This window comes from Panthera tigris, chromosome A2 (genome assembly GCF_018350195.1).
Source record: "Panthera tigris isolate Pti1 chromosome A2, P.tigris_Pti1_mat1.1, whole genome shotgun sequence".
NCBI lineage: Eukaryota > Metazoa > Chordata > Mammalia > Carnivora > Felidae > Panthera > Panthera tigris.
This window is the reverse complement of record NC_056661.1, coordinates 144,414,294-144,436,197: the sequence shown is the minus strand read 5'-3', so window position 1 is coordinate 144,436,197 and position 21,904 is coordinate 144,414,294. Positions and strand designations below refer to the sequence as shown.

General features: G+C 39.1%; 2 protein-coding genes across 7 annotated transcripts in view; one reads left to right on the top strand and one right to left on the bottom strand.

Moving 5' to 3' along the window:
* NRF1 (nuclear respiratory factor 1) overlaps positions 1-21,904 on the bottom strand; it is a 144,016-nt gene that overhangs the window by 104,321 nt on the left and 17,791 nt on the right. The window lies entirely within an intron of this gene.
* LOC102961278 (60S ribosomal protein L7-like 1) lies at positions 4,647-5,534 on the top strand. The gene is given in 2 exon segments (XM_015535671.2): positions 4,647-5,056; positions 5,058-5,534. Coding segments are annotated over 2 exon segments (744 nt in total). The 5' UTR covers positions 4,647-4,681; the 3' UTR covers positions 5,427-5,534.

Genomic DNA, 21,904 nt, shown 5'->3' with positions numbered 1-21,904 from the left:
ACTCTTTTTTTTTTTTTTTTATTTTTAATAAGCTCTACACCCAACATGGGGCTTAAACTCAGGACCCCGAGATCAAGAGTTGCATGCTCTACCGTCTGAGCCAGCCGGATGCACCTATAAAAAGTCCAACATTCCAGACACCTCAAAGTCAACATCACAGAAATACAATAAATGTATTTTTATGGAAATATTAGTGACAAACTATTATTCACAAAAATATTTGTCATATTATTCAATTAACAGACTAGTTTAGGTGTCTGGACCAATCAAAGAAAATGTGGCAGCGATGGCAGTTTTGACCTTCATCTACCGCTCTAAGCTCTTGGCAGACAGCACAGATCCTGCACATCTATTGAAAATCAACAGTGGGTACTATCTATAATTTCCAGTGTGGCTTGCAGCAATTTAGAGTTGTTATTTTTTCTTAGAATAGAACTGGACACAAAGTGTACAAGGGTGTACAAAGTCTCCTCTCCATTCCCCCTCATACCTGCTTAAAGGCTTAACCCCACTTCTATAGCGAGGTGGTTAAGAGTACAGAGTGTGAAGCTCAAGTATTATTGGATTCATGTCTTTGCCCTGCCATTCACTAGCACCTTAGACAAGTTCCACTTGACTTCTATGCCTTGGTTTCATCAGCTTTCTCAAATGGGGAGACTAACGGAACCTACTTAATAGAATTACTGAGGACCAAATAAGTTAATAGGTACAAGGGCTTAAAACGGGACATGGTATGTAACAAGTCCTATGTAAGTGTTACCTACTATTATTATCATTATTAATTCCACATAGAAATATAAGCAAAGCATAGAAATGCCAAAAGGAAAGTTACATGATTTATTGTTATATTGGGGGGAAAAATGCTTATAGATCACAAACCAAAAGGTTTTGGCCAGGGGCACCTGGCTGGCTGTCAGTGGAACATGTGACTCTTGATCTCGGGGATGTGGGTTGGAGTCCCACACTGGGTGTAGAGATTACTTAAAAATAAAATCTTAGGGAAAAAAAAAACAGTTTGGGGCTTATAAGGACCTCTACCCAGAAGTAGTTCTTGACCTTTTTTGGATTATGAACCCTTCCGAGGATATGTGAAAGCTACAGACGTCCTCCCTATAAAAATGCATATATACACAGAATTTTCCAAAATATTTCAACATTCTGGGACTCAAATCACAGATTATTTCATGATAATGCATTTACACCAAAGCTGAAACACTAGAGGGTGCCACAACCAAAGAAAAATGTAAAGAAAGCACAGAGAATTTCAGATTGCTTAAAATTCTTCAACTGAAACAAACATCCTTCCACAGAAAAGAAGAATGGGGTGAATCTACTTCACCCAATGCTTTAAAATACATGAACTCTTCTACAGGATCTAGATGAGCACCATCCAACAGAAATTTCTGCGACGGAAATGTTCTGAATTTGCACTGTCCAAAACAGAAGCCGCTAACCACGTGTGGCTACTGACCACGTGAAAATGTGACAACTATGACTAAGGCATTAAAATTAAAATTGTATTTAGTTTTAATTGATTTTTAACTTCAAAACCACATGTGGCTGTGGCTACCACACTGAAGAGTGCAGCTCTACATTCTATTTTTAAGTTTTGAAATGACTTGCTTCTAATCACAGGCATTACACAGCATTGTTAAAGAACTTGAAGGGGGCATCCATGAACATCCAGATAGAGGACTCACAAAAAGTCAGAGGACCAAAGGAACACAGCTCTCGGCTGCCTTCACTCCAGATTCTTTCTTTATACTGCAATTTAATCTGCTAAAAATAAAGCTAATGCTGACCCACCTGTCAGAGAACAGTAGTCTATCCACATTGTAAAACATCTCACAGCTCACAACCCTGTGTCAATCACAGTGCCCTGAATGAAAAAGGTACCTAACTGAATGCTGATGACAATGATAAAAAGGATTAGAAAATGCATTTGCAACTATTCAGATGCTTATTAACAGCCACGAATATCAGTAAAAAGCAGGTGAGTTGCTGAAGCTATCCCCGGATTAGAAACACGGTGGATAGGGAGTTGAGTATGCCCAGGCATTTGCTAACGGTCAGAAAGCAGCTGGCTCTTTTTTGCAGAAAAATCATTTGTCCACAGCTGCTCCCCAAATCACCAAAAATCAAATTAGCGGTTGTCATGTGAGAGCAAGATCAGAGGCTGCCTCAATTTCCATTAAGGAGAAATAACTTAAATTGCCAGAAGTCCCATCCCTCCATCTCAGACAAGCACAAAGGACACTTTTATTTCAAATCCTGCTTTCTGTGAAATATAGCATTGTTGCCTGGCGGCCTCTGTGCTGGGCCTCAGTCCTGCTGGATCTGCCTTTCCACAGCCGACATTCAGTTAAAGCGGCCTCTTAGATTCTGGCGGACCATTCAATGCATCATTTTTCTCTTGAGATAACTACACTAACGCTGGTCTCTGGAGAAAATCATGAAGGAAGAAAGGTCAGTACTACAGATGGAGGGACCTGCAAGTCAGTCATTCTCTCACTCGTTTTACAAATATTCACTGAACTCTTATCACGTACTCCTAGATTATTTTAGCAACAGCAGTCCAAGGAAAACTATGGCTGGCAGCTCTTAACTTTTTATTTTTAGTTAAAAAAATGTATTGTTATAGAAGCAACTGTTTGGGCAATTGAGAAACACAGGTGAGAGAAACAAAAAAGAAACAGGAATCACTACAACCTGCTGAGATGGCCCCGTTACCAAGTTACCAATTTGGCCTATGCTTCTAGCATCCCTCTTCCCCCTGCGGCCGCGAAGCTTCTTATATGGTTGCTTTTGTTTTCTTCCTTTTAAAAACAAAAGTGTGGCTACAGTGCATATCCTATTTTACTTAAGATTTTATTTTTAAGTAATCTCTACACTCAACGTGGGGTTTGAACTCACGACCCTGAGATTAAGGGTGGCACACTCCACCGACTGAGCCAGCCAGGCGTCCCAAGTGCACATACCGTTTCATAAATATTTCAAAATTTAATACATAATAAAATTGTTCATGTTATTAACATTTTCAGACCATTTTTTAACGTTTACAGAGCATTCCCCTGTAAAACTGTACACTGGGTATTTTACTAATTCCCTAAAGTCAATGATTTAGGTTGTTTCCAAGTTTTCACTATTATAAACAGCACTGTGATGACAATTCTGATATTCAATAAATATCTGTTCAATAAATAAGTAGACAAGTGATTTGCTGAGCTAAGTCTTTGCATATACCTGATTATGTCCCTAGTTTCTAAAGGACATGAAACTTTGTTTCATCATTATAATTCTGGACTTGCTATCATAGCAGGCATGGAAAGGTAATGCAGTAAAAACAGCAACCGAGACATAAAAGTAAGCACATACCTGGCAGTGGATAGAGGACAGAATGAAAATACTAACCTTGACAATGAAAAACGGAGGTATGGCTTCCAGAAGGTAGAATATAGGAAGAGGGAAGTAAGTGCAGGGGTACTCACACCATCTTACAAAATGACAAGTTGAGACCATATTGAAAGTTGATGGATCAAAAAATAAAAATTTTATCTCTTAAAAGTTTAAAGATAACTAATCAGAGTCTAAAAATAATATAAATATCAACTAATGGGAGATGGAGAGAGAAAGAGGCAGTAAAATTCAGTTAGTTCTTATTTTTCATACCAAAAAATCTACAAGATATTGTCTAAAGTTGATGACTAAGGAACAGAAGTTTATACATATTAATAAGCCTTATGAAAGTGACTCCAGGAGAAGCTATAAATAGAAATAGTGGGGGCACCTGGGTGCCTCAGCCGGTTGGGCGTCCCACTTGGGCTCAGGTCATGATCTCATGATTCATGAGTTCAAGCCCCACATCGGGCTGTCAGTACAGAGCCCACTTCAGATCCTCTGTCCCCTTTTCTCTCTGCCCATCCCTCGCTCGTGCGCTCTCTCAAAAATAAATAAATGTTAAAAAAAATTTTTTTTAAATAGAAATAGTGAAATGTTTTTTTAAATATTTATTTTTGAGAGAGAGAGAGAGAGAGAGAGAGAGACAGCATGCACGAGTGGGGTAAGGTGGGGGGGTGGTGGAAACATGATATGAAGTGGGCTGTGTGCTGACAGAAGAGAGCCTGATGCAGGGCTCAAACTCACGAATGGTGAGATCATGACCTGAGCTGAAGTCAGTCACTAACTGACTGAGTCACCCAGGTGCCCCAGTGAAATAGTTTTTAAACATGGTCTTTAGATGGTAAGGCTGGGGATGGGAAGAAAAGAGATGAGGCAGGAGACATGTTTTTTTCATCATAAGCTTCTCCCTCCTATTCGATTTTTTAACATCGAGAAGCTTATGATGAAAAAAACATGTCTCCTGCCTCATCTCTTTTCTTCCCATCCAGATGAAGGTTGGTTAAAGAAGCTGTAACTACTGGGGTGCCTGGGTGGCTCAGTTGGCTGAGTGTCCGACTCTGGATTTTGGCTCTGGTCATGATCTAATGGTTTGTGGGTTCAAGCCTCATATCGGGCTCCATGCTGGCAGTGCAGAAGCTGCTTGGGATTCTCTCTCTCCCCCTCTCTCTCTCTCTGACTCTCCCCCCTTTTTGCCCCCCCCCCCAACACGCTCATGCTCTCTCTCTCAAAATAAATAGATAAACTTTAAAAAAATCTGTAGGGTAGCCACAGCTTTGGAAACATGGCGGAGCAAGAGCAAAGAAAAAAGATTCCTTTGGTTCCAGAAAATCTCCTGAAAAAGAGGAAGGCGTATCAGGCCCTTAAAGCCACTCAAGCGAAGCAGGCACTTTTGGACAAGAAGGAGCAGAAGAAAGGAAAAGAGGTCAAGTTTAAGCGACTGGAATGGTTCCTACATGATTCCTGGCGGCAGCAACGCGACAGGGTGCGCCTCAGACGACTAGAAGTGAAACCTCACGGTTTGGAAGTGCCGGATAAACATTCCTTGGCCTTTGTTGTACGCATCCAAAGGATTAATGGGGTGAGTTCACTGGTGCAGAGGACCATTGCAAGGCTTCGCCTGAAGAAGATTTTCAGTGGTGTCTTTTTCAGAGTGACCCCCCCAGACCATAAAAACGCTGTGTATAGTGGAACCGTATGTGGCCTGGGGATTTCCAAATCTGAAGTCTGTCCGGGAACTCATCTTGAAACGTGGACAAGCCAAGGTCAAGAATAAAACCATCCCTTTGACAGACAACACAGTGATTGAGGAGCACCTGGGGAAGTACGGTGTTATTTGCTTGGAAGACCTCATTCATGAAATTGCCTTTCCGGGGAAGAATTTCCAGGCCATTTGTGACTTCTTACGTCCTTTCCATCTCTCAGTGGCCCGTCATGCTACCAAGAATAGAGTGGGCTTTCTCAAGGAGGTGGGCTTACCAGGCTATCGAGGCGAACGCATCAATCAGCTCATTCGGCAGCTGAATTAAACCCAGAATATCTAAAAGCACAGCACATTGGAGGTGTGTTTTGTCTTTTGGAATTGTTATCAGTATCTTCAAAGAAGATATTTTCTGCTATACCTTCAGAAACTAGAGGGCGGGGGGGGGGGGGAGTCAAGGAAAAGATGATGACGTTCCTGGCAGGCACGTCTCATCACAGCCCAGTTCCAAGAAAAAATTCCAGTGTGTTTTCCACGTTGACTACACTGTCACCCCTTAAGTCAGCAGAGGACTCATGCCATGGAAGAGAGAATCCTGCTACGTCACATCTTCCATTCTGGGGTTTGATGTTAGTAAACGAGTATCCAAGCATGAATACAAGACAGCAGTGGACCATGCTCAGGGACATACTTGAACCTGGGGGTTCTTGGGGCTTTGTTTTGGAAGGAATTTAAAATACAGTTACAAAGAAGAGCACAAAAAAAAAAAAATCTGTAACTATTCACTTTGACTCCCATTGACTATATCCTTCGATCCTTTTTATTTTTTTTGAGAGACAGCATGCGAGTGGGAGAGGGGCAGAGAGAAAGGGAGAGAAAGAGAGTCTTAAGCAGGCTCCAAGATCAGCCTAGAGCCCAATGCGGGGCTCGATCCCACAACCCTGGAATCACGACCTGAGCCCAAATCAAGAGTCAGACGCTTAACTGACAGCCACCCAGGAACCCTCATATCCCTCTACCTTGATAGCTAGTCACACTCAACTGCCCACAGAGCTTTCCTTTAACCAGAGGCAAACTTAAAAATACTTAAGACCTTGAAGACCATCTAGTCTGATTTTTCTCATTTTACAGATTTAGTTGAGACCCAGAAAAGTTAAATGAATTACTCAAAGTCACATCTCTAGTTGGTGGCAAAACCAAAATTCAAACCTACATCTCTTGCCTTCCAATCAAGTGCTCCTTTCGTTCCATCAGAGACCTACCCTTTGTCCTGGAGTACAATCTATTATTGGCTTGGGCTCCTTAACTGCTAATCCCACACTACTATGTCTATATCTTCAAGCCAAAATGTGGCTTTTACTCAGGGTGCAGTGAATTTGTATCATAATAAATTTGTATTGTAAATATGCATGTTGGGAGCGCTTGGGTGGCTTAGTCAGTTAAGCATCGGACTTCAGCTCAGGTCATGATCTCTTGGTTCGTGAGTTCGAGCCCCACACCAGGCTCTCTGCTGTCAGCACAGAGCCCCCTTCGGATGCTCTGTCCCCTTCTCTCTGCCCTTCCCCCACTCATTCTCTCTCGCTCTCTCTGAAAAATATATACACTTTAAAAAATTACAAATATGCATGCATATACTTTTTCAAAACTGCACCTGCAGTCACCCACTACAATGCCTCCTGATGCACCCACCAGCCCTGCCTGAAAGGATACAGCTACTTTGAGGACTGGCCCCTAAAGCCAAGAGGCCTGACAGCACGCTTCCCAGCCGCAGGAGTAAATGCATGGTTTCCAAAGCTCTGTCTTTTGAAGCAATGTCTTCTGTGAGCACCGGGGTGGACAACTGATTTCATGTTTTTCTTCACCCAGATTAAATGATTTAGCTAACTATCCACTCTCACTTTTGGCAGATGGAAAGAGAACAAAACTGATTACAAATTTTGAGGAAAATGGAGAATTGTGCACATTATTTTTCTGTTTGTGATGATTATGTCATTTTATAAAAATTGTCTTGAAATCAAATTTTAAATGGTACGAAAGTCCCTATTATTTCTATAGATTATGGAAACACGGAAATAAAAAACATGTAAAAATGGAGACCAGACCAATCACTGGAAAGCAAGTATATGCCGAGCAGTCAAGAGCTAATAACCAAAACGCCAGTATCTACTGTATTTTCCATAAATTGTACACAATTTTCGGATGGTGTATGCATTGTCTTACTAATTTAAAATAAGTAATACTGGATGGTTAAAGAATGGTTTGGGTGAACTGAGGCTAGGAGACAGTCAAGCCAGTCAGGTAAACTAATTCAATGGTCCGTGAGGAAGCACTCACAGGCACCTGAGCTAAGACAATGGGGAGGCAAAGCATGTCTTAACTATTTAGGTGGTGAAAATGGAAAGGACTTAGTCAACAACTGGATGTGAAGAGTGAGAGCAAAGTAAGTCCAGTGTGATGCCCACATTTCCGGCAGGTTTAGTGAGTGGCTCATTAACCGAGGCAAGGAGAACAGAACAGCAGAGGAAGACAGTTCATGACAATATTCACGTGAGCTCTCCGAACAGACACCCACAGCTGGAGCTGTGATGCAGGTCTAAGTTCGGGATTCACCAACAAGGAGATGGCAAAGAAAGCAGACAGCATGAATACAACTGACCAGGAAATGAATGTAATAGTTGTAAATATGTAAGGCTGGACAAAAAAAGAAGCAAGGAAACTTGGGGAATAATCAAAAGGTATATACAGGAGGAAAAAACAGTAACATACAAAGAAGAATGAGAGGGTTAGAAGAAAAAATGAGAATCAGAAGACAGTAGTGTCAGGGTAGCCAAATGAAGGGAGAAGTCAACAATACAGTGAAAGAAGAATTGAGATAACGACTTGCCAAGAGATTCAATACATTTCATTCATTCAACACATACATGATTATTACCTACTATGTTAAGCACTGATGCAGACAGAGGAGACAGCAGTGACCAAAACAAATCCCTGCCTTCTTGGATTTTGCATCCTACCAGAGGGAGAGAAACAATCAACAAAAACTATGCGCACGCGTGCGCACACACACACCACACACACACACACACACACACACACACACACACACGTATATACATAAGTAAGTTAACAACAAAACTATATATATATATATATATATATACACAACGTATATAAATATATATATAACATATAAACAACAAAAACTATATGTTTACGTATATATACATAAATAAGTTAATATATATAAATTATATATATAATACGTATACAACAAAAACTGTATATATATACATACATACGTATACATATACATAAATAAGTTAACCACTGGAGAGATTCGAGAATGTGCTCTATAAATTACTACGTAAGTATTCTTTCTTCATCCTCTTTTCTTTCTTTCCCTAAAAGCTGCCCTAGTGTAAACAGAAAGAAACCAGAACCTGGAGTCAGAAATGCTTGGTTTTGATTTCTAGTCGCATAACCTTGGGGGAAAAAAAATTGTAAAATTTCCACAACCTTCTGTTTTATCATCTGCAAAACTGAGAATGATAATGCCCACCTCATAGGGCAGTAATAGCTAACATTTATTGAGTCCTTATAACTATATGCTGGATGCTTTCCTAAGACTTTTACATATATAATCTCATATAATCCTCAACTCTATGAGGTATTGTTCACTATTATCCTCAATAACGTAAGATAAAATGAGGCACAAGAAGGTCAAGTTAATTGTTATAGAGCAAACAGGGAGTAGCAGAAACAAAATTTAAATCTGGACAATATGCACACAGCTTTACAGTTTACAAAACGTGCTCACATCTCATTTTGTTTAAGTATTAGAAAAAATGAAATTGCTTTCTGTAGATCCAAAACAGTCAAATCAATTTCATATGGTTCAACTTTAACTATTATGCTATAGACACCTTAAAAATTGAAATATGAATTTTTTTAACTGTAAAGCACTATGGAAGGTATTATTTTAGGCAACAACAAATAGAACCACACTAAGAATTATTAATACAGGGTGCCTGGGTGGCTCAGTCAGTTAAGTGTCTGACTCTTGGTTTCAGCTCAGGTCATGATCTCACAGTTACTGAGTTCGAGCCCTGTGTCGGGCTCTGTGCTGACAGTGCAGAGCTTGCTTGGGATTCTCTCTCTCTCCCTCTCTATCTCTCTCAAAAATAAATAAATAAACTTTAAAAAAGAAAAAAGAACTATTAATACAACTGTGACACTGAGTAGTATGAAAGGGATCAGACTATATATACAGAAATCCACTCAAACTGGACATCAATAATCAAGAGTCAATAAAAAGCCCATTATATATATGTCCACGATAAATAACCCACGTTTCTATTTGCAGTCTTGGTATTTTGAGCATTAATATTCTGAAAGGTATGGAGAGAATCTCAAGCAGACATTATTTTCCCCCATGGCACTGATCACCATCTGATGTAATATTTTCTCAGCCCATTAGAAAGTAAGCTCACGAGGGCAAAGAGTTTTCTGTTTTACTCAGTGCTGTTCAGAAACTATTCAAAGCTCACAGTAATCACTCAAATTCATTCGCTGAAAAAATTGAGAAATTAGAATTTCCTAAATTACTTGGACAAGAATACAGGAAATACATTTTAAGACACAGATAAATAGTACTGAGATTTTGTGATGTAAACAATAACAAATAAAACCATCTTTCCCAATGGCATACGATAGTAAGTAACAGTTTCTACCCTTAAACATTTCAGAAAGTGTCAGACATCCAAATTTTGAATACTACCCATTCAGAAATAAAAATCCCCACATTTACTTTGTGAGTAATCCATCCATTAAAATAAACTGTATCTTGAATTACTTACAAAATTAAATTTAGGATTGCATATAATCAAAGTTACAAACAGTAGTAAGAAGGAAAAAATCATCTTAGAATCCTAGATTAGAAAAGGAAGTTAGAGAAAAGTAAAAAAGCACATATGTTTCAGGACTGAAATAAATGAAATTTAGAAAGTGGTTGAATATAAAATTTAAACGACTTCACTTAAAACTAGGAATAACATTTCCATTTTAGAATTTGTTTAACCTGTCCAAGATATCCCTAAGCTGATGGGAGGAGGGGGAATGCTACCCTAAGTTTCTAAAGGAACAAAAGCTCTGTAAATAACACTTACACTATATTCTCTATTCAAAAAAAAAACAAAACAATTTTTTCCATGACTATCAAATGTTGCATCCATTTAGAATAAGTCTTTGAAGAGTTATAGAGCACTGTACGAAGAATAATCATCCTGTAAGAATAACATTTTTTTCACTACATTTCCCAATGTGATCTTTGGTAAAATTCTAAAAAACAGAAGGGGAAAAGGGACCATCAAATGTAATTTACCATATACATTTATGAGCAGCCACTTGGCCTTGGCCACAATAGATATCCTGCAGCTGGCTGTCAAACCACTAAAAGCTGCTTGTCACCCACCTTCCTAATCTCTTAGAACTAAGCTCACTAAGGTCAAAACAAGTCAACTGCCTTTCTCACCAGCAGTAATATACTGGAATAAAAGTGTCAAGTACAATTCTGACTGCCAAGACTTTGTTCTTAAGAACAGACTTCCAACTATTAAAGGCGACATTAAATTAGAGCTATTGCCTAAAAGAAAAGGACTATCTACATCTGTAGCTTAATTGGGATAATATTTCTGAGGTCTTGATCGGTAATCAGACCAGAGGAAAGAGAACCAACTGGGGGGAAAAAAAAGCAACAAATATCACAACCCCCAAAAAGAGTGAATAAAGAGTAGACTACTTAAAAAAAATTACTATGCCAGTAGCAATATGTAAGTACAACCAGGGTTATACTTTAGAACTGATTCCATGCGTTATACAACAAGGAATATTCACTCCAACCTAGTATAGGAGGAATACTACCGAAGTATTAATAAAGTGTGAGGCAGACGAATTTGTCCTGACATAGAAAATGTCCACAATATATGTATGAAATTAAAAAAAAAAATAGATGATAAAAATCCGCTAGAATGAGTGTGGTCTCACTAAAAAAAAAAAGGATAGATATGGTTATGAGCAAGCAAATTAATCTAGAAAGATATACTGAAACTATTAAGAATGCTTCTGTGCAGAATGGAATTATGAAGACTTTCTTTTATATAATTTTTTCCCTTTAAAACAATAAGTATGTAATTACTTTTATAATGGGGGTGGGGGTGGAGATTTCTAGGTCTAGGAAAGAAAAGACAAACACGGTAATAAGTCTCTCTCTCCCCCTTTACCAAAGGAAAAATCGGAGGATGGCCTCCAAGCTCATGAAGTCACAAAGACACAGTCTAGACTGTCAAAGCTGCATGAGGTTCGGTGGGAATTCTTTAAGCAGAATCCTACGTGGAACCTGAAAACATAGGATAACAGTAGAACTTCTCCTATTGAAGGAGCTGGGAAACACAGACAGCTATACATACTCACCCTCCTCATCTCCTGCAAGGCCTTCTGAGGCTCCTTAGGACCCCACAGAGCACAAGTGGAAACTCCCTGATTAATGCAAGTCTTCCATTGTGCAGTTGGGAAATTGACCCCAAGGATTAGTTTCCTGTTAAGGCCTCTGCCTTACAGACTGGCCCCAGGGTCATTTTATCTGCTAGTCATGACAGACATAGTCCCTGAGCCGTTATCTTTTTAAATACATACAGAATAGTTTACAGAAAGTGGAAAAGATAGATCCATTGGCTCCAAAATACCAAAAGAACACCGCAAAATAAAAATTACTGTAGAAATGTCCAAAAAGGAAAAAGGAACATAACGGTTCCTGCTATTCAACATGATTCAAGACACAACTTAGTGGCTTTGCAACTGTGTTTTTCTACTGTCTGAGGGTCATGTTTAGCCATACATATCCATCAAAGTAATGGAAGCTGGAATCTGCCACTGAGATAAAGAAGTGGAAACAAGGCAGCAACAGGACAGTTTGAGACTAAAATGTCAGAAAAGGTACGTTGGTCAAGTAGGAAGGTCAAGTAGCAAGTCTAGTGATGCAAGAGATAGTGAAGTCCACCCTTGAAGGGTAAAATAGAATTCCATAGACTCTCAACAACCTAAAAATAATAAACAAGGGGGTCCTGGGTGGCTCATTTGGTTAAGCGTCCGACTTCGGCTCAGGTCATGATCTCACGGTTGGTGGGTTTGAGCCCCATGTGGGGCACTGTGCTGAGCTCAGAGCCTGGAGCCTGCTTCAGATTCTGTCTCCATCTCTCTGCCTCTCTCCTGCTTGTGCGCTCTCTCTCTCTCAAATATAAAATAAAAAACAAAAAAAATAGATACCTTAAAAAGAAATAATAATAAACAAAATCTCATAGGAGGTATTTTAAGAGGGATAAACATACCATTCTGAACTTTGGTCTAAAAAAAATCATTGCAGGAAAACATAGGATGATAAAGACTTGTATCATTATCATACACACAAAAAAGTTCTGGGGTGCTGGGGCACCTGGGTGGTTGTGGTTAAGTGTCCAACTCAATCTTGGCTCAGGCATGATTTCACAGTTTGTGAGATCGAGCCCTGTGTTGGGCTCTGCACAGACAACATGGAGCCTGCTTGGGGCTCTCTCTCTCTCAAAACAAACAAACAAACTTAAAAAAAGATTCAAGGGTTTGGCTCACACTAAACTTAGTATGGAAATGAACATAGGACAAGTAACACATATAAATGTGGATAATCAAAGGTGGTTTCTGCATCAGCCTGACCACAAGTTAGTTAACATACAGTGTAGTGTTGGTTTCAGGAGTAGAATTTAGTGGTTCATCACTTACATGTAACACCCAGTGTTCATCCCAACAAGTGGGCACTCTACTTTTTAAAGATGCGGAAAAATCCAATATTTTAAGAAACAGTTGAAAAAAAATAGAGATGTCTACGTCTAGAGAAGAAAGGGCTTTAGGAAAATGACTTCCCAAATATTAAAGGGCTGCCATAAGGAAGAGGAATTATAAATGGGGTGTATGGCCCCAATAAGAAAAAACAGGCCAGAAGTTAGGGTAGGAAGGGCAGAATTCTGGTTAACAGATCGTTTATCTAACAGGGGTGTGAAGACAGTGAGTTGTCAGAAAACAGAAGTTCTCCTGTCACTAGACACCTGCATGCAAAGCACACAAAACCACTTGGGGGCGCTGGAGAAGTGGGCTTGGGCACATCAAACTAGTATGCAGAAACTAAGGGAGCAAAAAACAGATTCTGCACCATGGGGTCCACCGTGGACTATATCAGGGAGGCTGTCCCAGGCAAAATGGATACATACCCCAAATAAACTGTGATTCAGTCCTTGCTCTTCACTTATTGGGAGAATATAATTTTTTGATCTATAATTCTACTGTATTTGGGGGTGTGTACAAATGTACACACAAACAGAATCATGCACATAGTATAAAATTAGCTCTAACCAAAGGGTTAGTCTTCTCTGAGAACTGTAACAGTAGAAGCTGAAAGACTTTCCTAGAGAAATGTAGGAAAACACCAAAACTCTTCTGCTATCATAGTCTTAAAACATTTTATACAGTTTCCTTAGTAACAAATTGCAAAGGAAAGCAGGTTTTATTAACGCACTGCTTCATCTTTGAAGATTATGTAAAGTGAAACTGATAACGTAACAACACCTTTACTGAATGCTGTAATCTCAGTCACCCATAATATAGCCAAGAGAGCCTGGGAAAGGATTTTAGTTTTGACTTACTTTGCCTTTTTAATTTGTGTGCTATTCTAACCAGTGTAGTGCTGATTTCCCGGGCTAACACAGAGGTGGTAAAGCAAGGCAGAGAGGGTAAGAGCAAAAAACGAAAAGCAGACAAGAACAAAGTACCACGAGCTGGTGTGATGGAGGGACAGACGGCCCTAGAGACCTCACCTGTTTATAAGGGCATTATCCTATCACAGAACAAGCATTCTTCTACATATCTGAGTAATGCGTTTTTTCACAAAACATGAACAACCTAAAATACATATGGCAGTAACTCTGGAAGACAGTTTGACAGTTTATTACAAAACTAAACATACTCTTACTATGTGATCTAACGATTACACTTGTTGGTATTTAGCTAAATAAGTCGAAATCTTATGTATACGCAAACACTGGCACATTGATGTTTATAGTAGCTTTATTCATAACTGCCAAACCAGGATATCCTTCAATAGGTGAATTAATAAACAAATTGTGGTCCACCCAGAAAATGGGATGTTATTCAGCAGTAAAAAGAAATGAGCTATCAAGCCATGAAACAACATGGAGGAACCTGAAGGGCACAATGCTAAGTGAAAGAAGCCAATCTGAAAATGCTACATACTGTAATAATTCCAACTATATGACATTCTGTAAAAGGCAAAACTAGGGAAACAGTAAAAAGATTAGGGTTGGGAAAAAGGGAAGGAAGGACCACAGGGGATTTGGGGGCACTGAAACCATTCTGTATGATACCATAATGGATGACACATCATAATACACTTGTCAAACCCTCAGGCTGTACAACGTAGTGAATCCTAATGTAACCTATGGCCTTTTGTTAATATTGGTTCATCAACGGTAAGAAATTTACCACACTAAAGCAAGATGTTAATAGAAGGATGGGGTGGCGAGGGAGTATACAGGAACTTACTATACCTTCCGCTCCATTTTTCTACTAAAACTGCTCTAAAAAATGAAGTATATTAGTTTTTTAACTATATGTCAAAAATCAATGTTCCCATAAGAAATCAGGGTAAAGGTGGGGGACAGGAACTTTCAGGCACAGCCAGGAGTTCCTCTAATCCTAAATCACCATAGCCTAGAGTTACATATGCTGAATAGTAACATATATGTGATATTTATTTTCATAGTTTATATATAATATATATTTATTCTTAAAATATGGTTTATATGTAAAATGTATACATAGCTTATAGTTTATAATAGTTATACAGTGCTAAATACATTTGAATGTATGGAGTGTATGGTGGTAAGAAAGACTGAAGAAACCAGGGGGTGGGACAGCTTCATCTCATGAAGAGATGATGTTGCTTGTTACAGCTTTCCCAACACTGCTAATAAAGTTCAACTAAAAAGTGCACAAGAGTTCAAACAGAGGCACTGAGGCCAAAAGAAGTTCCAATACAGTTCAGTAATCAGTGCATTCCACAGTGAAATCGAGTTGCCAAGAAAAGATAAAATTATAAAAAGTACATAGAATTCTGGTTCAAACTGTACAGAAATACACATTGTAGGCGCTTTTTCTTTAAGACTTTTTTTTGGGACACCTGGCTGGCTCAGTCAGTACAGCATGCAACTCTAAATCTTAGGGTGCTGAGTTCAAGTGTTGGGCGTGGAGCCTACCTAAAAAAGGTTTGGTTTTTTTACTTAGTGTTTACTCTTGATGTTGTATGGGTTTAGACAAATGACATATCCATCACTATATGATACAGAGTATTTTCACTACGCTAAAAGTCTTCTGTGTTCTGCCTATTCGTTCCCCCTATCTCCACCACTGATCTTTTTCTTTTCTCCATAGTTTTGCCTTTTCTAAAATCTCATATAGTTAGAATCATACAGCATGTAACCTTTCCAGATTGGCTTCTTCCACTTGGTAATATGCATTTAAGGTTCTTCCACGTCTTTTCATGGCTTGATGGTCATTTCTTTTGAGTGCTGAATAATATTCCATTGTATGGATGTACCAGTTATCAATTCTTTCTTTCACAGATCTTGCCTTTGGTGTTGTCCCTAAAAAGTCACCACCATACCCTTGATCATCTAGATTTTCTTTTTTTAATTTTTTAAAATGTTTACTCATTTTTGAGAGAGAGAAGAGAGAGAGAGAGAGCGAGCATGAGTGAAAGAGGGGAAGACAACGAGGGAGACACAAATCCGAAGCAGGCTCCAGGCTCTGAGCTGTCAGCACAGAACCCCACGTGGGGCTTGAACCCACAAACCGCGAGATCATGACCTGAGCTGAAGGCAGACACTTAACCGACTGACCCACCCAGGCACCCTGATCATCTAGATTTTCTATGTCATCTTCCAGGATTTTTGTAGTTTTATATTTTAAAACATTTAGGACTATGATCCACTTTGAGTTAATTTTAGGGAAGGGTGTAACGTCTGTGTTTAGATTCTTTTTTTTTTTTTAGATTCATTTTTTGGCATATGGATATACAATTGTTCTAGCACCATTTGTTGAAGAGGTTCTCTTTGCTCCATTGTAATGCCTTTGCTCCTCTGTCAAAGATCAGTTGACTATATATATGGGGATCTATTTCTGGGCTGTCTATTCTGTTCCATTGATTTGTCTGTCTATTCCTTCAATACCACACTGCCTTGATTACTATAGCTTTACAGTCAGTCAAGTAGTATCAGTCTTCCAACTTTGTTCTTCTCCTTCAATATTGTGTTACTTTTTTGGGGTCTTTTGCCTCTCCATATAAACTTTAGAATCAGTTTGTCAGTATCCATAAAATAACTTGCTAGGACTTTGACTGGGATTGCACTGAATCTATAGATCAAAAGGTGTTTTTATTAAAGCATGGGGACAGGACCTGTGCGATCAAGTTATGACATCCTGACAATATTGAGTCTTCCTATCCATGAACACGGAATCTATCTCTATTTATTTAGTTCTTCTTTGATTTCTTTCATCAGTTTTACAATTTTCCTCATATAGATTTTGTCCTTATTTTGTTATATGTATAACCAAGTATTTCATCTTTTTCATTTTTTAAAATAAAAAATGATTAAAACCAAAACAGTACTTATGTTTAAAGATAAGCATCACTTATCCAGTAAATTTGTTCAGTATAAAAATCTCTCATGTAAGTTTAAGAATACGTTTAAAGATAAGCATCACTTATCCGGTAAATTTGCTCAGTATAAAAATCTCTCATGTAAGTTTAAAATATGCTCACAGAGACAGAATGAGCAGGGGAGGGGCAGAGAGAGAGAGAGAGAGAGAGAGAGAGAGAGAGAGAGAGAGAATCCCAAGCAGGCTCTGCACTATCAGTAGAGAGCCCGATGTGGGGCTAGAACCCATGAACCGTGAGATCATGACCTGAGCAGAAATGAAGAGTCAGACGCTTAACAACTGAGCCACCCAGGTGCTCCCAGATGTCTTTATACAGTGTTTCTATACTAAAAAATATGCCACAATATATGGTATAAACAGTAAATTTACCAGGTATATGTCTAATATATAATGCTCATTCATTTTCTATTTCCAACAAAGAAGCAACTAAAATGGAGTTACAGCCTTTATGTGGCTGTTTTGCAATTCTGTGTAATCAATAAAACTGTATTACTTATGTATTAAAAGGTAGCAAAAAATACATAAACTTAATTAGGAAGGGGGAAAACAAAACAAAACACACCCAAATATTAACTGTGGCATCTCTGGATGGCAGGGCTACTAACATTTTCATTTTTGTACTTTATTTTCAAAATTCTCTACAAAGATCACATATTACTTTCACAACTCCATTAAATCAAATATTTACAGCATGTTAAATGAGCACACTATAACTACATAGATCAATAAAGATTAATTCCTTGTGTAAAATTTGAAAACATATAAATATTATGTCTTTTCCATTGATACAACACATAAAGGTTTTTAAAATGCGGGAGAATGATAAACACCAAATTCAGAATAATGGTCGAAGCTGGGAAGGACGGAGTCTAGGATGAAGGAGTGAGTGTCCAGGAGGCTTCAATAATACCTATGATACTTTATTTCTTAAGCTGGGTAGTAGTACATTGTATTCATTATATTGTTCTATATCCTTCTTTATGCCTGAAGTATTTCAAAATCCTTTTAAAGCAGCAGCTACACAAGTCACGCCAAAGCAGTATTTAACCCCGATCTCTTCAAACTACTTAAATGGAATATGATGCTAGAGGATAAAAGAGAGAAATGTATCTTTTATAAGTGAGAACATTCTTGGGCAATTTTAAAGCAGAGGTTCTGAGAGTGGGTTTTCATGTGTATTTGTACAAGCAAATAAAAACTTGAAATCTATATTCCATAAAGTATCTGCAGCAAACATTCTAATCTGTACCTTGCACGTAGCTCAAAATTAAATCTGTCCCATGTAATATATAAATTATTTGGAGTATGGCCTCATTTTACATTTCCACTTGCAACCCCATTTTAAAGCAGACTTCTTCCTTTAGTCGGTTTAAAAACGGTAGACTTTAAAGATGTAAAAATAAGATTAATTTCTGAACTCGTATTTTCCATCTTGGTGGATTTAAAATGGATTCTTCTTTTTTTAAAATCTTTTTAATGTTTAATTTTTGAGAGCGAGAGAGCGAGAGAGAGACAGAGCGTTAGCAGGGAAGGGGCAGAGAGAGAGGGAGACACAGAATCCGAAGCAGGATCCAGGCTCTGAGCTGTCAGCACAGAGCCCCATGCGGGCCCGAACTCATGAGCTGTGAGCTCATGACCTGAGGCTAAGTCGGCCGCCCAACCGACTGAGCCACTCAGGTGCCCCTAAAATGGATTCTAACCAGGACATGACATCTCCCACAAAAAGCGCCACAGAAGTGGCTCACATAGTAACACAACCCCTGTATTAGCTACATCCTCTCACATTTGTTACATAGCTATGATAATGACAAAAGTTTAGGTAATGGCCTATCCCACCCAAGTTTTTCCTAGTCTCCACTATAATTTGAATCAAGAACTTTCAAGGACAGAAGGTAAATTCACAAGATCTTTAAAGAAACTCCTTAAAGTAAATCCAGTAACTTTTAACGTGAAACCAAAAAGTGTACTATTATGATTGTTAGAAATGCCTTCGCTTATCTCTTACAATCTCTGCCTGAGATAAAAGTCAAAGGTTTTAAAAAGTAAGGATGGGGGGTGGGTAGGGAAAGACCTGCAAGGTTTAAGAAGAACTAGTACTGTTCTTCCCCATTTCCACCTTCAATGTCACCGCCCATTCCTACAACCTAGCCCTAAACCAAAAATAGACTGTTACAAACAAATCACCAGATAACAAAAGGAGTACTATTTATTTAGCAAACTGAAATTATCAAAGTAGCAAGATGGATTGAGGCTTCCTTCTACACTAAAAGAAAAGGATATATCGTGCTGTTTTTAGAACCCAATTCTCTGCCCCAAACAAAAGGAGAAAACAATAGTCCATAATCACAATAGACTATTCATCAGACAGGCTCCCTTAAAGGGGGAAAATGACTCAATTAAAACTACCTACCTGGATCTGCAGTTTATACGAACACAAGACTTTTATTTACTATTCTTCATAAAAAGTGACTTGTTTTTAACATTCACCTTCTGTAACCGTTTTTGAAAAGATTTTACTAGATCAAGCAGTGACCCATTGAAATTTAAATGACATGTTTGCTTTTCAGATCAAATCCATGGACTTGAGGATCCTTTCTTAGACCACTACAAATTTAAGGACCCAAAAACTAGAGGACTCCTTAACAGAAGCCTAACAAGGCTGGAATTGTTGGCTCCGTAGGTACTTGCATGCGTGTATCCGTTCCCTGTGCTTCTCTGAAACCAGGTTAATCCTGATTTTAACATCACCTCATATTTAGTTCTTTATTTCATAATTTGTATTTACTAAATATATTATCATCAATACCTTCATTTGACCATCTTATCCTCAACAACTGTGGAAAAGCTGCTTATTCAAGACTACCTACATTATTTTACTCACCAAGTTTTGTCCTGTTTAAATGTCATATCACATTCACTAAACAAATATCCTTTAAGCACCTGCTCTGTGTAAAATCCTGGAGCAGAAACTGAAGAAGGACATCTGAATAATTAGTTTAACCCTCAAATAGCTTATAGCAGTAGTTCTCAAAGTGAACCGTGGAACCTTAGGACCCCTGTGACTTTTTCAAGGGATCCATGAGATCAAAACTATTTGTGTAGTAACTGTGATACTGTGATTTACAAGAAATATATATTTGGTCATCCAAATGGGGGATGACCATTATAGTTAACATACAGTGTTATATTAGTTTCAGGTGTACAATATAGTGATTCAACAATTCTATACTGAGTGCTCATCACAGCATCACAGTAAGTGATCCCTGTCACCTGTTCCATCCGCCACCCCCCCTCTATTAACCATCAGTTTGTTCTCTACAATTAAGAGTCTGTTTCTTGGTTTGTTTCTCTCTTTTTTTTTTCTTTGTTCATTTGTTTTGTTTCTTAAAGTTCACATGAGTGCAATCATTTGGTATTTGTCTTTCTCTGGTTGACTTATTTCACTTAGCATTATATTCTCTAGCTCTCCTCATGTCGTTGCAAATGGTAAGATTTCATTCTCTTTTACGGCTGGATAATATTCCATTGTGTGTATATACCACATCTTCTTTATCCATTTATCTATGGATGGACACTTGGGCTACTTCCATATCTTGGCTATTGCACATAATGCTTCAATAAACATAGGAATGCATGTATTTCTCTGAATTAGTGTTTCTGGGGGGTGCCTGGGTGGCTCAGATGGCTAAACGTGCGACTTTTTTGTTTTAAAATTTTTTAAATGTTTATTTTTGAGAGAGACAGAGACAGAATGTGAATGGGTTAGGGGCAGAGGGAGAGGGAGACACAGAATCTAAAGCAGGCTCCAGGCTCTGAGCTGTCAGCACAGAGCCCGACACGGGGCCCGAACTCCCGGACTGTGAGATCATGACCTGAGCTGAGTCGGATACCCAAGCGACTGAGCCACCCAGGCGCCCCTCGTGTGACTCTTGATTTTGGCTCAGGTCATGATCTCAGTCATGAGATCAAGCCCCAGGTAGGGCAGCGCTGTGCTAAGGGTGGAGTCTGCTTAAGGTTCTCTCCCCTCCTTCTTGTGCCCCTCCCCTAATGCTCTCCCTCAGGGGAAAAAAAAAAACCCAATTTGAATTAATGTGGGTTTTTTTAATGTTTATTTATTTATTTTTGAGAAAGAGAGCACAAGCAGGGCAGGGACAGAGAGAGGGAGGACACAGAACCTGAAGCAGGCTTCAGGCTCCGAGCTAGCTGGCAGTTCAGAGCCAGACTGAGCCACCCAGGGGCCCCATAAATTAGTGTTTTTGTATTTTGGGGGTAAATGCCCAGTATTGTATTTTGATCTCTGTCCACAGTTCCTGCCTCACAGCTCCTAAAACCCTTATAATTTCTGGTGATAAGGTTGACCAACCAAACTATCTTTCTTTTGTTATGTTATTTAAGGTGACTTTGGGAGTCTACAAAAGGGCAGGGAAGAACTTTTGGCCCCACCCCCACCTCCAGGAAGGGGGAGAGGGGCTGAAGGTTTCATCAGCCAATAGCCAAAGACTTAGTCAATCATGACTACATAACAAAGCCTCCATAAAAACCCAAAGGACTGTGTCCAGAAAGTTTCTAGGTTGGTGAACATATAGAAATGCTGGGAGAGTCGCACGCCTGTAGAGGGCACGGAAATCCCGTGCCCTCTCCGCCCTCTTCCCATCCCTTGCCTGATGTCTCTCTTTACCTGGCTGTTGATTGATTTCCTTTGCTATATCCTTTAATAAACTGGTAAAAATAAATGTTTCCCTCAGTTCTGCGAGCCTCTCTAGCAAATGAGTAAAACCTCGTGGGAATGTCTGATTTACTGCCAGCCAGTTAGAAGTATAGGTACAAAATGGACTTGTGATTAGCATTCTGAGTGGGAGGGAGTCACTGCAACCTCCATCTGCAGCTAGTTGGTCAGAGGCACAGGTAACAACCTGGGACTTGTGACTGGTGCCTGAAGTAGGGGGCCAGGGGGCAGGCAGTCTTATGGGATTGAGCCCTTAACCTGAT